At 39.3% G+C, this 17,704-nt stretch overlaps 1 protein-coding gene across 1 annotated transcript in view; it reads right to left on the bottom strand.

The window, feature by feature from the left end:
• The window catches only part of TLL2 (tolloid like 2), a 173,322-nt gene that overhangs the window by 42,133 nt on the left and 113,485 nt on the right, over positions 1–17,704 (bottom strand). The window contains exons 9-10 of the mRNA XM_007478707.3: positions 15,741–15,856; positions 9,067–9,169 (exon numbers count right to left, since the gene is read on the bottom strand). Of these exons, the coding sequence (XP_007478769.2) occupies positions 9,067–9,169; positions 15,741–15,856 (219 nt within the window). The remainder of the gene's footprint in view (positions 1–9,066; positions 9,170–15,740; positions 15,857–17,704) is intronic.

The following is a 17,704-nucleotide window of genomic DNA, read 5'->3' as shown; positions in this document are numbered from 1 at the left end:
GAGAACCAGCATACCTGTGGATTGGTAGAACGAACATCATGGGGAAATGAATTTCCATATAATAGAGTGAAAGTGTTTTGTTTTGTTTTTTTCATTTGAGGGGAGGAGGATGGAAGAAGGAGTTTATCAGTTCATATCACAGAATCAAGATGGAATTTTGTCTTGGACAACTTTTGCCCTCATTTTGCCAGTTTGCTTCTGGGATACAGAAAAATTGTAGCATCCATTGCTTGCAAGAGGATACCAGGATGGTTTAACAGAATTCTGGGTAACATTGTCTTATACCTCCTTTCGCTTCCTTCCCATTCCTGACCATGTGCAGCATTTTGAGTTTGCAGAGCCCATCATAAAATCAAATGAAGTGTAACTCCTTTCAGGGGTCCCAAATGGAAAAACCAAATCATGGGACTACCATTCTGCCACAGGTTCTTTGGAATAGCCAATTAGCACCAATTGTTTTTGTAATAAAAACATCAGGATGGGAAATGCTACTGTGAAAGCACAAATATAATTAATCATTCAATAAATATTAAAGGGAATTAAAGAAAAATAGGAAATATCTGGAGCATGAGGGATTTAGGATGATTTAGAGTGGGAAGGGATGTCAGAAAGACTTTTTCAAACCCAATCTAGCTCATGATCCCCTGGATGACTTCTCCAGCTTCTCCCCAGTCACCTTTGACTTTGTATCTGAGGAAGGATTTGAACTCTTGGCTTCTTGACTCCAATTTCAGTGCTCTATACACTAAGTCTAGCAGCAAATAAATTGCGGGCATGGTACTTGCCCTCTAATAGCTTAGAAAATTCATAGAGACAAGGCAAATAGATGTATCCACTACCGAATGTTAATTGGCCCTAGGAAGAGTCATTTAGTAGGCTTTATTTGCTAAAGAAATCAAAGAAAAAGGATAAGGACCCATATGTACAAAAATATTTATAACATCTCTTTTGTGGTGGCAAAAAAAACTAGAAACTAAAAGAATGTCCATCAGTTGGGGACTGACTGAACAAATAATGACATATGAATGTGACAGAATACCATTGTGCTATAAGAAATGAAGGAGATGATTTCAGAAAAACTTGGGAAGACTTGAATGAACTGATGCAAAGTGAAGTAGGTACAGCCATGATGTATATGATTATACCTTTCAATATAATAATAATGATATATAATATAACATAACAATATATACCATTATGTAATAAGAGCAACCCTTTAAAGGCAAACAACTTTGAAAGACTTAAGAATTCTGATGAATGCAATGAGGAACCACAATTCCAAAGGACCAAAGATGAAACATGCTATCTACCTCCTGAAAGATGCAAAATAAGCCTTTTTTCTTGGCATGGCTAATGTGGGAATCTGTTTGCTTGACTATACATATTTGTTATAAGGATTTTGCTTTTCTTTTTTAATTGGGAGGTAGAAAAGAGATACTAATTAGTTGAAAATTTAACAATAATTTTAAAAGACAAAAATTCATAGTTCTTATTCTTATGTTGTTGTACAGTCATCTCAATTATGTCTGCTTCTTTGTGAACCCATTTGGGGTTTTCTTAGCAAAGCTCCTGGAATAGTTTGCCATTTCCTTCTCCAGCTCATTTTATAGATGAGGAAATTTAGGAGAGCAGGATTAAATGACTTGCCCAGGGTCACAGGGTTAGTAAGTGTCTGAGACCAAATTTGAACTCAGGATGAAGAGTCTTCCTAACTCTAGTCCTGGTACTCTATACACTGCCCAGCAGTGCCCCATTTTGTAGGCAGGGAAATGAAGGTGCACAGGAAAGAGTGAAATACGGTGTCCAAAACTAAAAAGCAAGACAAGAGGACACAGCCAGGATTAGATAAATTCCCTGTCTGCTCAGTTCACTCAGTTGGGATTTCCCTCATTTGTGAGGCTGTCCCCAAACCAAGGATGTGACTCACTCTTTGGCTTGGGTCTGGTGTCCCTCGGTGAAAACACTGAATGTTCTCCTAGCTACCTCTGGTCTCCTTTTCCAAAGTATGGCAGCAATATGGGAAGGAACTTAATCAGGGCAAGGGGTTTCACAAGCATTCCTTGCTCTCTGGTTCCTGGATTCCAAGGAGGAGCTCAAGAAGGATGCAGAGAAGAGGGAATGTAGATGAGGAAGTGACAAGTGGACTCTGTGGAGTGTGATAAAGGGTTCATTCATAAAAAGTTATGCCCCATTGATGGCTGGATTTTCACACACTTCCCTGGGAAAATATGCAAAGCACAGTTTTTTTCCGAGCAAAAGGCATACTTTTCCCAATCCACCCTAATCCTCTCTCCCTCCTGCAAAACAGCATCAGACTCACTCCTCCCAGAAGATTTCATGGCCCCGGCCGACCCCCCCCCCAGCCCCCATCCCTGCCAGGGGCCAGCCCCCTCCCCTTGCTCACTCAGTGCACTTGTTCCAAATACAAAGGTTTACTAGCAACAGCATTTGGAAACCCCAGAGTAGGCCAGATCTTAAGCAAGCTAGAAATTTTACAAGTGGAGCCTGACAGCCAAAGGCTTAGGGCCAGGCCTCACTCATCCACACGCTCACATGCACCCTGCCACTAGCAGCTGGTAAAAGCTAGGGCCAAAACTAATCAGGAGAAGGCCAGATCTATTTGGTCCATGCAGTTTGGCCAGAGAATACTAGATCTACAGGGAGAAGGAATTTGTGTTTCTTTCAAAGGGGGGAGGAAACCACAGAAACAGCATAATCATTTCCAGGAATAAGGAAAAACTAATCCCACCATACTCTGTTTGGGGGCTCAGACCCTATTTAGAGGATTATATTCAATTAGTGGGCGCCATATTTTAGACAGGTCATTGATAAGCTGGAGAGTGTAGAGAGATCTAAGTTAATGCCATAAGAGGATCAGTTTAAAGGAACTGGAAATATCTAACCTAGAGTAGAGAAGACTTGGGTTGGGGATAGGGAGGAAAATGGGGAAAGACTTGGAACTGAGAACTGTTTTTGAGTTTTTGAAGATCTGTCATAGAGAGGAGGAAATGGTCTAGTTGTGTTCGTCTAAGAACACAAAACTAGGATAATGGGCTAGAAATAGTGAAAATGTAAATTTAGACCTGATATAAGGAAGGATTCCCTAACAATACAGCTATCCCAAAGTAGAATGGGCTCTCTAGGGATCATGAGTTGCCCTTTGCTTAAGGTCTTTGACTAGTTGTTAGAGATGAAGTAGTGCAAATTCCACCTTCTGCAAGATGCCTTTCCTAGTGTCCTCCTCCAGGGATGACCTTCCATTTATATTGGATATCTTTTGTATGTGAGTACTTATTTACCTGTTGTATCCCCAGCAGAACATTAGCTTCTTAACTGTAAGAATGTATTTTTGCCTTTCTTTGGGGAAGCAAAGATTGGCCCATAGCAAGACTTCAATGAATATTTATTGATTGACTGACTATAGAGGAAATCCTTGTTTTTCAGATAAAATTAGAATAGATGGTCTCTAGGCTCCTTCTCAACTCTGAGATACTTTGATTCAATTTCTTCTCTTGTGGTCACTTTCAGGAGCACAGTCCCTGGTCACTTGCCCCACTTTGGCTCTCCCTTTGTCCTACCAACCACAATCCATGAGACCATCAACATTCCAAGGTTCAGCATCATCTCAACTCACAACCAGGGATCATGGACCTAGAGCTGTAAAATACTTTAAAGATCATCTTATCTATCCTCCTCATTTTACAGTTATGGATACAAAGGCAGTAAGTAGAAGAGGCAGAATTTGAACCCAGGTCCTGACTCCAGATTGTATTATATCAAACTTATTGTATATTCCCAATGTTTCCTCAGAATCCTTCCCATATAGCTTCTGTGTCTCTGAGGATTGTCAGGAGCCATCCCGGACTTATCAGGAGGGAACCCAGATCCATGTATTCACCAGTACTGAAATTTTGATACTTTTTAGCCACAACAAAATATACAACAAGACTCAAAATAATCAATAAACAAGCAAACCTTTTGTAGACTGAATAAATATCTTCTATGTATCAGTAATATTATTTTCCCCAAATGTATCTAATGCAATCATGATAAGAACTTTAAAGTATTAAGAGAATTCAGCGTAGCTCTTTTCTCAATCAATGGGTGTTGACAATGCAATTCCTACCATGTTTGAAATATTTTTACATTAATGACCCACTGGGAGCATCTAGGCAGCACAGCTGACAGAGCACCAGACCTGAAGTCAGGAGGATCCAGGTTCAAATATGGGCCCAGACACTTGTTAGCTGTGAGATCCTGGTCAAGTTCCTTTAACCTGATGGCCAACCCTTGTCACTCTTCTCTCTTAGAATTGATACTAAGACAGAAAGTAAGGGTTAAAAAAAGATCCATTTGATCTAAAGGACAAAAAAGCAACAACCAAATATTGTCTCAATAGAGGGTAGGTTTCTTATCACAAACTGGAGGTTGAGGATATTCATATTTTGAGTACGGGTTAGACTGTCTCAGTGCTGATGCCCATTCCAACTCTGAAACTGAATGCCCTTCATTCATTCATTTTATAAGTATTATTAAACACCAGCTCTGTGCCAAACATTGCTCTAAGAGTCAGGGATACAAGTTAAAAATGAAACCATCTTGGCTCTCATTCGATCTAGTCTCTGCTTGAACATTCCTCAAGCATATTATAGGAGGTATGTATTGAATAAAAAGATGGACTAAATCATCTCTAAGAGCTGAAATTCCATATAATACTCAGGTTGTCTCTGCTGGTAAATGTGTGCATTTCTCAAGTCTCTGGAGCTAGTTATTGGAGAGATCTCTAATCTCTCCTAACTACCATTACTCCCAGTGCCCTCTCTAGTGAGAAAGGAGACTCTCACACATCTTCTATTTGGCCAAGCAAGATGGAAATAAGCAGGATGTGTCTTATAGCAGGAGAAATGAGGGACCAACCCCAGGTACCCAGCTCCTGGAGACAAGTCCTTGGACATTGTCAAGGCTGGTCAAATGGAACTAATCAAAGCCTAAAGAGATAGTTCTACATTGCACAGGTCCATGCACCAAAGCGATTCCTCCCTGTTCTTCTCCCCACCTGCTCTCTGCATTTCTTAGTCCAACCACAGGTCCAGTTCATGTCTCAACCCCAACCCTTCCTTTCCTTCTACCTCAAACTCCTCAATGCCAGGGAATAGAAATTAGGATGATAAAATAAGGATAGTGAGATTTTTGAACCAGAAGACACCTAACCTAACATTTCCATTCACACACTAAAGCCCAGAAAGGGGAATGATGGCCTGCCCAAGATTACATTGGTCAAAAGTGAAAGTTCTGTGATTTAAACCCAAGGTTTTTTTTTTCACCTAAACCCACACTGGCCTCCCAAATAACAACAATAAAAGTAATGCCCATTTCTATAGATCTTCCACTTCCACAAAAAAACTTTCCTCACAAGGATGAGTAATGAGAATGTCAGTTCCTTGAGGACATGGACTGAGTTTTCAAAAATTCTCAGTGCCTACTAGCACATAGAAGCATTTAACAATGCTTGTTTACTGATTGACTATACAAATAGCATTTCCATTTTACAAAAGAACAAATTAAGACCTAGGGATGATCACAGATTTATAGTGGCAAAGAACTTTGGAGGTCATCTATCTAATTGAATTAATATCCTCCTGTGCAAATGAGAAATCTGAGACCCTGAGAGGTAAACTGAGTACCAAAACCCTGATTTGAATTCAGGTCCTATGACATTGGCTAGGTCCAGCATCACTATGATAGTTTAAGTGGCTTGCTCCAAGTAAGCTGCACAAAGACTATGATTGCCCAGATCTGTTCTCACTAAATCCTCTACTCTTCTCCACATCATCCCATTAGAAATATGATTCTGAATTTGTTTTGCTCTTTTGAATTGAGGTCTGGGAATTAGGACATGAGGTTTTCGGCAAAGGCATCTGTTCCCACACCTACTAAAATATACCTAATCAAGGAGATTAGAACCATAAGGCAGTCTGAAAAAGGCAGAATTGTCTACCCTTCCAGTGTCTGGGTGGAGTTGAGAATGTGTTCCATTGTGGGATAAATCAATTTAATTCTTCTTTATTAATTGAGAGTAAAAGAATGTAAGTACTTTCACTGTGTAGCCAGCAGCTCTTCAGAGCATGGGCCAGATCATTATTATGTTCCTTCCCAGGGAAAAGCTTACAGACCAGAGATTTGTGGAGGGAAAAGAGTTTTTCTGCCAATGACTTGGGGGTTGATGGGAGAGGAGGGGGGCGGTGTAGGGAATGTGGTTCTGACTTTCTCTTGGTGAAAACAATCAGGAAGGAAGGTTGGAATGCTTGATGAAAAAGTAATGGAGTAGAGAGACCAGTGGCCAGGGACCTACATGGACAGTGCCCAACCAGGGGCCCCACAGATAGAAGGAACAGGGTGTGAAGTCTTAAGCAAGAGACAAGCAATCCTAGGAACGAGGCTCAACCCATCGCTGAAGGCTTCAGCCCCAGGGACATGCTCAAGGATGCTCCAACCAACCACAGAAACTCTGAGAGTTCATGCCCCAAATCATGAATCCTAAGAAATTCATTGTTTAGGCTACTTTGGCCAGGGTCAAGAGTGAGGGTACACTTACTGAGGAATAAGTCCTGAGTTAGGTTTTACTATGTGTTTGGGAACTCTGTCCCAAATTAAATATTTCATCATTTCAATGTGTGGTTCCTGCCTAGTCTTTAAGCATAACAAACTGGATGATCTAGACCTGAGTTTGACTTTAGAAATTTCCAGTTTCAAACTTGAACAGGGACTGGAATCATGTGATAATTATAAGCATCCAAATACTGCTATATTGAACTCAAGTTTGTACAGAATCCAGAATTGAACCATGGAAGTGTTAGAAATATAGAGACAAACTGGGGAGTAGCTAGGTGGCCCAGTGTATGATAGAGAACCATGCCCAGAGATGGGAGGTACTGAGTTCAAATATGGTCTTAGATATTTCCTACTTGTGTGACCCTGGGCAAGTCACTCAATTCCCGTTGCCTAGCCCTTACCACTCGTCTGCTTTTAAACCAATACTTAGTATCAATTCTAAGAGACAAGGTAAAGAGTGTATATATAGTAAATAAAGTATATATATAGTAGATAAAGAGTAGTAAGAAAATATAGTAAAAAATAGATAGTAGAGTATACATAGTAGATAAAGATTATATATAGTAAATAAAAATACATAGTAAAGAGTATATAGTAGAGTAAATATGTAGTAGAGTATAGTATAGAGTAAATATGTAGTAAATAAAGAGTATACATAGTAAATAAAAATATATAGTAAAGAGTATGTAGTAGAGTAAATATGTAGTAGAGTATATATTAAATAGTATATATAGTATAAAGTAAATAGAGTAAATAAGTAGTAAATAAAGAGTATATATAGTAAATAAAAATATATAGTAAAGAGTATATAGTAAATAGAGTAAATATGTAGTAAGAGTATATATAGCAGATAAAGAGCATATATGGTAAATTAAAGATTATATATAGTAAATTAAGAGTATGCATAGTAAAGAGTATATAGTAGAGTATATATAGTAAATAAAAGTGCATATGTAAACATAAATCTGTATAAAAGCAAAAGAATATTAAAAGCTAAGAATTGAAAATCAAGCCTTCAAAAACAGAATGATGATAATAATAATAATAATAATAGCATTTATATAATATTATAAGGGTTGAAAAGCACTTTACATATATTATCTCATTTGAGCATTAGTAGGTACTGATTCAACAAGACTATCCCCTTGGGAGGGCTTTAAATCCACCCTGTTTTCCAAGACTCACCCTACCTTCCCCAAGTCAAACCAGTTTAATATTTTCCTGGATGGAGTCCGCACTACCATATTATCTGACACTTTTTTCCTAATCCAAGAACAGGACCATAAGTCAGGTATAACTCAAATTCCAAAACCTGTTTGGGACTTTGATTGATTGCAGGTAAATTAAAAAGCCAAATTCGTAAGTGCCAAGGAAAACTTCTGGATAGGGGCCAATGCATCCCATACTGATGCTATTAAAGAAGTGTTGCCCAACTTACAGGTTGGCCACAGATACTGGCTTTTCTTAATCTGCCCCCACCCTGCTGCTATGAACAAATCTTGGTAGTGATGCTGGACCTCATTTCTGTGGCTAAAGCCCCAGGAACACAGTCCTTTTCCTTATAACCCTCCTTCCAGTAGGCGAATTTAATTCCTCAGGTCATCAATAAAACAAGTCTCTTCTGGGGTCCAGATTCTAATGAATTGATTGCTTAAAAAAGCTTCTTCAAGTACCCCCAGCTTCTTATCCAGATGTCTGGGTGTACCTTTCTTCTATCCTGTCATCTAATTGCTGATGCTGATGTTGATGATAATAATGAGGATAATTAGCATTTACATAGGATTATATATTATTTTATTTATTCCTCACAATAACCCTAAGAGGTAGGTGCTACTTTATTTATATTTTATAGATGAGGAAACTGAGGCAGACATAGGTCAAGTGATTTGCTCAGGGTCACACAGCTAGTGAGTAAATAAGGCTGAAATTGAACTGAGGTCTTCTTGACCCCAAGACCCCATGCTCTGTGCATTAGGGTACCACCTTTCCACCTCTAGTCCTCTCCTACTCAGTCATTTCATATCTTCTGAGCCAAATGGCTCAAAAGATAGACCGCCAAGTATGGAGTCAAGAAGACTTAAGTTCAAATCCAACCTTAAATACTTACTCTGTGACTCTGGGAAAATCATTTAACCCTGTATGCCTCAGTTTCCCCATCAGGAAAATGAACTAGAGAAGGAAATGGCAAACCTCTCCAGTATCTTTGCCAAGAAAACCCCAAACGGGGTCACAAAGACTCAGACATGACTGAAATGACTGAACAACAACAAAAAGAAGTCAGAAATACATGAGGACTGAGAATCAGGGAAATAAGTGATTTAGCTCCAAAACAAGGATAAAGGCAGAAAATATTGCACTTGACTCCAGAACTCCTGCCTCAAAAATCCAGAGCCCTTTCCTCTTTTCCATATTGTTCTCTCAAATTCATGTTAAAGCATTTCAAAATTAACTCACCCAAAAGTGGGGCCTTTCTCCAGTAACCATCTCGGACCTCTACGTAATCATACCAACACAGGCGACTTTTAAACAGGTCCATAGATGTGAAATTCAGAATAATCTGTGAAGAGTCAGCACAAAGTTAGGAGGGGCAGCCTAGCAAGGCAAGCCCAATAAAATGCTTCTTAAATATTTCTCCTAAGCCACAGTATATTATAATATCCCTTCATTAAAACACATTAAAACAACTGGCCTCAGAGCCTTCACCTGAAAGGATTTGGAACACAACCATGGGATCTGTAAAGATATTATTGTTTCTGCTATTAATAAACATGACAAATATGGAAATATATACTGGATGACAGCACACATAAAACCTATTATCAGATTGCTTGCTGTCTTCAGGGAGGAAAGAGAGGAGAGAGGGAAAGAAAGATCTTGATCACAAAATGTCAGAAAATAAATGTTTAAAATCATCTCTACATGTAATTGGAGAAAATACAATATTAGAGATCTTTTGTTATTAATAAAAAATAACTATAATCTCCACAAGTCAGCATGGCATAGTAGATAGAGAGTTAGGAAGACTTAGGTTCAAGTCCCACCTAAGACATAGAAGAGTGTTTATGACCTTGAGTAGGTTACAACCTCTCTGTGTCTTATCTCTCTTAAAACTAAAAATTCCTGAACATTTGTTAATTTGATTTGGTAGAGGGATTTTCCTTACTGGAAGTCCTCTATACCCATGAATTCACAGAGTCAGACCCTCTTCCCCATCAAAAAACAAACCCCACCAAAGATCCTAATAATGAACATCAGAGAAAAACAGAGAATAAATAGGGAGGAACAGATTTTCAGGGCATTTTATAATGAAGAACTCAAGCTTCTTAAGTCATTTGGGTGTTAACCGAAAGAAACATTAAAAGATTGGCGAGGAGAAGAAGAGACAGAGATTTGGCAAGAAAGGAGACATCAGTGAAATGCGGATAGAAGGGTCATTCCAACTGATGTAGGAAGACAGAGCTCTTTTATGTATTGCTTCTATCAGTTTTTCCTTGGTTAGTTCAGGCATTTTTTTTTCAGATCAATTATTTCTAATGTCTTTTCTCCGGCGTATCCTCATGACCAAAAAGACTTTCCATAGTTGGTCCACAGGACTCTACTTAACTACTTTGAGTAGCCATCATTGCATCCTTCTCCCTCCAGATAGGTCAGGAGATAAAATGATATTAGAAGTCTCATTGTCTGCTTTCTTTGGCTGCTCTTGTTTCCAGGTCATAGAAGAAGACTATAAACCACAACTACTTGGCTTAGTGCAAGTGCTTGTTGTTTGGTTTTCAGTTGTTTTCAGTAATGCCTGTCTAGAGTAGGTTGACATTTCCTTCTCCAGATCATTTTATAGATGAAGAAACTGAGTTAAGCAGAGTTAAGTGACCCAGGGTCATAGAACTAGTAATACCCTGAGACACACTGAAAAAAGCCCTAGTAAAAAAATGAAATTTCAAAAGCTCCGTTTCCAAGCAAACAAAATGGGACTTTAGCTTTTTAGCCTTACACAATTCATACAAATCATACACTCATGTATCTTGTCTTCATTTGTTTAATTTATATAAAAAAGGAGATGTAACCCCCCAGTAGTGAGAGTGAATCCCAATAAAAATCATAGTCATAGCCTAGCTAGAATCAGTCACATAGTCCTCTGATCTCACCCAAGGTTACTAACCCCTCCCTGCTGTACTTGGTAGTAACTGGCCATTCTTGATAAACCCACTGAAGCAAACATTTCCCTGAGAATCTGGACTAGATGATTACATATTTACCTGTAATTTATTATTCTATAGAAAACTCTGGTCTAAGCTTCAGTGAAGTAAACTAAGTCATTGTACTAAGATTGTAAATCATTACTAACCATTGTCTATGTAAAAAGATTACCTAATCCTTTAGCTAATGTAACATTGCCCTTTAAAATGCCAGCTCTGATGAATTTTTTTCAGGGGGAATGGAGCAGCTCCCTGAGTGCCAGCTCTGCACATGTGCCACATCTCCACCAACGCTGCTATAGGAGTTATTCTAGATTCTTTCCTTTCTCTAAACTTCACCATGATTCACCATCAGTGTCTTGTGGTCCCCCTGATCCCAGAAACCTATCTATCCTCTGGAATCCACAATTACCATCAGCAAGCTTGACAATGCCTGAGGCCAGATTTGAACTCAGAAAGAAGGGTCTCAGATACCAAATTGGCACTCTGTCCACTATGCCACCTAGCTGCCCCAGTGCAAGTGACCACGCTTCAATTCTGCATCCACTCTCTTGGAATAGCTTTATTCATCTCTTGCTGTTTCTCTATTCACCTTGTTGGTGAATCTTTTCTGAGTTTGAGTGCCCAGAGGGCAAATTATAAAGTCTGTAAGCTTCTCATAAAAGAAACCCAGAAAGAGTTGAGGGAGAGAGTTTTTGCTTTGGACAGCTGGACAGAGGATCGGGGCATGCAAAAAAATGTCCTCAGGTGCTGGGAAAAGGGGGAATGGAGCAGCTCCCTGAGTGCCAGCTCTGCACATGTGCCACATCTCCACCAATGCTGCTATAGGAGTTATTCTAGATTCTTTCCTTTCTCTATGCCCACAGTTCCATCCCTTGCTCTAAGTTTGAGATGACCTCACCTTCTCTGAAAATAAAATTTGCCTTCATTCTCACCTCAACAAATGTGTTCCTTTACTTCTTGTTTTTTTCTTCTTTTCCTCTGAATTGAAAAGAAGCCCCTCCTTCTGATCATCTTCTCACCTCTATACTTTCACCCTCATCCTCAATTCCTGCATCAGAAGCTTGGACTCTTGCCCCCTGAACCCTGGGTGTTGATTATGAAGCTTTTGCCACCATACTGTTTCCAGACTATCTCTACCCCAGTTGTATATCGATTTCCCCATTCCACCCTTGACTCATCTTTGCATCTTTCCTTTCCACTTGACTGTCCCCCATCAGTTTTTAGCTTAGTTCCTGGCACATAGTTGGTACTATGTTGTGAACACGAGACTAATACATATAAATATAACTACACATTGATGCTATTTATTTGAATAATGGATATGTTGCCAAGAAAGATTGTAGTAGCTGGCATTCCCTGGAGATTTTTAATTTATTTTGATAATTGTTTACTAAATCATGTGCAAAGCACTGGGAACACAAAGATAAAATCTTGATCCATATTTGTAAAAAATACAACCTCTATCCTCAGACCTGTCATTTTTATCTATATGAGAAGCTCCTAGTATGGAAACTTACTTTATTGATTCAGATCAGCACCTTCTCGGTGATTAACAGCTAGAGGGCTACTCTGGATTCTCTGAAAGGTTAAGTGACTTAAGAGACAAGATTTGAACCCAGGTGCATCTGACTCCAAAGCCACTCTCTACCCACTACATTATTATTTCTTTCTTCATATAACAGGTGTTCGATATATATTTGGTGGTGGATTTTTTTCCTTTAAACTCTGAAAATGCAGGTCACTGTTTTTTTAATCAAGAGCTGATTATCATGGATGGAGCACCAGGCATGGAGTCAGAAAGACCTGGGTTCATATCTGGCTTCAGACGCTTCCTCTCTATGTGACCCTGGACAAGTCACTTAACCCCATTTACCTAGCCCTTGCCCTTCTATCTTAGAGTTGTTACTAAGAGAATAAGGGTTGGGTTTTTTTTTTTAAGAGCCAATTGCCCTCGTTCAGGATTGACTGAAGCCCGCGTATCTTCTCTTCCTTTCACAGATCATTAGCGAGGTGAAGAAATTGAAGGAAAAGAAGCAATGCTCAAATTAGTCAGTTCTGCTACTTACTCTAAACTCTGGTGAAGGCTGAGAGTGGAGAGTGAAATAATTGGCCTAAATGAGACATTTGGGACTTTCAATTACCTAGGCTCTCCCTATTCTCCATTATTAGATAAATGTGATTAAACCAAAGTTATATGTTTCAGTCCATACCAATAGACTCTCACAGGCAGGACATATGTCCATTTATTTATAGATATATAGAGGGAAGCCGTTGGTGGAATGGATAGTGTTGGGCTTGGAGTCAGGGAGATGGAGATTTAGGTTCCTCCTTGGACATTTACTAAATATGTGATTCTGGCAAGTCTCTTAATCTTTAAGAAAATGGACAAATTGCTTAAACTTTAGGTGCCTTGTATCTATGTGGCATAGTGGATAGAGCACCAACCCTAGAGTTGGGACAATCTGGCCTTAGATACTTCCTAGCTATGTGGGCAAATCACTTCACCCCATTTGTCTAGCCCTTGCCCTTCTCTCTTGGAGATACTACTAAGACAAAAAGTAATAGTTTCTTTTTTTTGAGAGTAACTCCCCAGACTTGGCTACCAAGTCACAAATCTGTTGAGATTTGCTTTGGTGGAGAGACTTGCCAAACTAGGAATTCCCCCATATAATTATAGATCCTTGGTATAAAGCAAAAAAATAAAATAGAAGAAAACTAGCAATTAAGTTATTTGAGGATTCTCTAGGTTCCTAATCTTTTCTTTCTCCATCCTACCTTCCTCCTATCAGCTCCTCCAATATTCAATGGGAAGAAAAAGAGATGAAAGTCAAATTCACCCCATTTTAGTTGCTAGTAAAGATTTTGCTCAACTGCTACCTTCTTTGGTCTCTTCTGGTCCCTTCAGCTGCTGGCGTCTTCTCTAAGGTTGTTTTTGTTGTTCAGTTATTTTCAGTCATATCTGACTCTTGATGATCTCATTTGGAGTTTTCTTGGCAAAGACACTGAAGTAGTCTGCTATTTCTCTCTTTAGCTCATTTTACAGAAAAGGAAACTAAGGTAAACAAGGGTTTGTGATTTACACAAAGCTAATAAGTGCTGGAGGCCAGATTTGAACTCAGGAAGAAGTTTTCTTGACTTCAGTGCTTATCACAGTTATTGGCACATAGCAAGGACTTAATAAATGTCTGTTGATTGATTAACTCATCCCTCAGTTCTATCCCCACCACCATGAGAATTTCCCAAGCACTTATGGCAAAATCAATGTATGATGGTCCTATGCTCATCAATTTAGAGCTGAAAAGAGACTTAGAAATTAACTAGTCTACTTTATTATTATTTAATATATGTTTATGATATTCCTTTTGTATACTACTTACTACTCTGTCTGATCTTTTAAACAGAGTCTATAATAATTTAAAGGATTATGGATTCATAGATAACCAATGTCAAGAGTCAGGGCAGCTAGGTAGTACAGTAGATAGAGCACTGGGCTTAGAATCAGGAAAATTCATCTACCTGAGTTCAAATCTAGGCTCAGATATTAGCTATGACCTTGGCCAAGTCACTTAACCCTGTTGGTCTCAGTTTCCTCATCTGGAAAATGAGCTCGAGAAGTAAATGGCAAACTACTATCTTTGTCAAGAAAACCCCCACAGGAACCATGAAGAGTGAGATAGGACTGAAAAACAACTGCATAACAACAACAATAAATTTGAGGATTGTCTCCAAAGAAATGATTGAATGAAGGGAAAGAGTATAGAGAAATGTGATCAGGACAGAGCCAGCCTACAGGACCATGGCTGCTCTCCATGGCAGTATTACCTCTCTGATGCCCAGTCTACAAGGCTAAAGGATTAGCTTTGTCCGTAGGAAAGTTGTACTAGTTTGAACAGGATAAAAGGTAAAGCAGTTCCTTATGTTACTAGCATTTAAGCTTGTGTGTTTTGATAAATGGATTTTTTTTCTTAATTTGCCTGAAACTCAAGTTCCAAGTGGTTATTTCTGTAATACTTTGGCATGGTTTTAGCTCAATGGTTGGGCAAACAGCACACAATGACTTGGATACACATACCTGTCACCACCTGATGGTAGCTCAAAATACCACAGGGAGAGAAACAAGCAAATTCACCCTTCTCGGTTACTCAATTCTAGCCAGGCTTGTAATTTGGGGTCACCAGCTGACCAACTGCAGCAATCTCTCGGGTTTCCTTTCAGTCCAATGATACTATAACAATCACCTCTCTTTGATTTGGTCTTGGACACTAGCTCTCACCCCACGCATAGAACCAACTATATCATGGGATGCTCCAAAAAAAGTGAGTTTCATAGATTACCCTGAGGAAGACATTTTCTCATTTAGTAGACTATACACTCTTTGAGGGCAGGAAGCATTCATCTCTGAGGGTGCATAGAAAAGCACATTTTATACAGAAGGTGGCAGCATAGTGCAGAGAGTTTGAAGACCTGAGTTACTATGGGTAAAGCATGGGTTTCACCATCTAGAAAAGAAAGATGGTGGAGATGACCTCTGGAATTGCTTCTAGCTCTCCCCCTATGAGACTAAAAAATGTTTAATAAGGGTATCTAGGTGGCTCAGTGGATTGAAAGCCAGGCTTAAGACAGGGGGTCCTGGGTTCAAATCTGACCTCAGTTCCTTCTTAGCTGAATGACCCTGGACAAATCACATAACCCCAATTGCCTAGCCTTTACCACTCCTCCTTTGGAACCAATATTTAGTGTTGCTTCTAAAATGGAAAGTCAGTGGTTTAAAAAAATGTTTAAAATATATTGTTTTGAAGAAATCTTTTTGAAAATGAGGATAGTTCAATGAACATGTACTCAGAGCATCCAGTTGATGGCTCAAAGGGCACTCAAGTCTAAGCCTATGACAGATGATAATGTTTTTTCCCAAGAGAATCCCACACCTACCTTTTCCCCAGGAGTGACAGAGATCCTCCAGACACAATGGGAATAGGAAGGATAACCATTTGGGAAACCAGGTGCAGAAAAGTTCCCTGTTGTGTCCTGCAGAGTCTCTCCACAGGCTGTTGAGTCAAAAGAACAACAACAACTGTGATCTCCAACACACGAATTTACCCAGGCCACTCACCGCAGCTCTCACAAATGGGCATTATAAACAAATCACTTTGCAGGACAAGGACTTCTGAATAAGTCTGGGGAAATTCCAATTCCCTACCAGAATACACACACATATACACATATATAAACAACATATAATAATAATAATAGGTAACAGTCATACAGCATTTACAATGTGCCAGGGACTGTGCAAAGTACTTCAAACATATCATCTTATTGATACACACAACAGACCTGGAAGGTAGGTATCATTATTATCCCCATTTTACAGATGAGGAAAAGAGGCAGAAATTAAGTGAATAAAATAATTTTATTTTATTAATAATTATAATTAGTATTTATTTATAAGTTTTGTAAGGTAGGTTATGTATAGGTTTTCTCACTGGAGTTTCACATAATCCTGGGAGGTAGGTGTTATTCATTGATCTAGTCATTAGGAAAGAAGTTTTGTCCAATATTCTGCTCTCTCTGGTCAAGAGAAAGAGGGAGAATGCAGACAGCTGATGTGTATGGACATAAAAAACACAAGCATTTCGCTTTTAGAGATAAGAAAGTGGAGTGAGGCCCAGAGGAGTTAAATGGCTTGCCCGAGGCCACATGGAGTAAGGAGAGAGGTTGGAACCCCACTTCCTCTGACTCTAAATCCAATGCTTGTTCCATTCTATGTACCACATAGCTGGCTCTTAAAAAACATATTAAGTGAAACCACTTCACCAGGGACAGTTGGTTTCACACCCATGCTGTCCAATGTGTAGCTAAGGCCGAATGCCATCATTTCCATATTGGGTTTTCCAACAAGATGGTAAGTGGGATTTGGTCACGTCAAAGAAGTAAATGGGAAATGATCCTAGCCAGGGCAATGTGAGCGGGGCACACTCCTCTTACGTTCTATCCCTTCCGTCCAAGTTCTTTCCCTATCAAATTCTGTGCTGGTGAATAAGTAAAATGGGCAGGTTTTGATCTTGCATCTTCTCTCTTTTCCTACCTACCAACATTTGGGAAAGGTGCTTCTTCTAGGCTACAAAAATGGTCAGAAAACAAACGTTAGCAATAAGTCTGAAGAGAGGCAGTAAAACTAGATCATCTCCCCATTATTCATGCCATCCTTGGACACTGAAGGACGGCAATCACCAATACCAATCAATCTCTTTGGTAGGTCAAAAAGCATTTCCAGTTGTTCCTCTCTGTTTCTAAAAAATATGATCTAAAGGTAGGTAGCTGGAGCCTCTAATGTGGATGTTCTGCAGAGCTTGGGGGGTACATATTTCTTTAATGGAACAAGACTGAGTGACATGGCGACAATTTTGTGCCAGGGTTGAATGCTCACAACTTTCTGAATGCTTATGAGAGCAGACATTGACATTCATTCCCCCCGTGTTAAGGCTACTCCAAACTCCAAGAAACTTAAGAGCCCCTTCTAGCCTTCAGCTCAAAGGAAATGTTGTTAAATCTCCTTGCTTGCAATTACTGCATAAAAGTCATCCATATTTTTTGAGCACTGAGAAAGTAAAACAGACCACTCCCAGTTATCAGCCTAGGGAAATCCTAGAAGAACAGGCCATTAATATCATTTTACCACTTGACTGCCAGGCACAGGCAGAATTCCTCCTGTCAGCAAACACCAGTGAAGGTGAAATGGAAGTTGTTTTACTGCAATTACCAATAATCTGCAAGAACATATAAATTACCGTGTGGCTGCATGGCATTTGCTAGTGACCGTGATAAGGTTACCCTTTAAATATAGCAAGGTTACATGAGATTTATGTCCTGCATTTCAACCCTAACACATTCCT

Source organism: Monodelphis domestica, chromosome 1, assembly GCF_027887165.1.
Source record: "Monodelphis domestica isolate mMonDom1 chromosome 1, mMonDom1.pri, whole genome shotgun sequence".
Lineage (NCBI taxonomy): Eukaryota > Metazoa > Chordata > Mammalia > Didelphimorphia > Didelphidae > Monodelphis > Monodelphis domestica.
The sequence above is the reverse complement of the archived record's forward strand: the minus strand, read 5'-3'. Positions and strand labels throughout refer to the sequence as shown.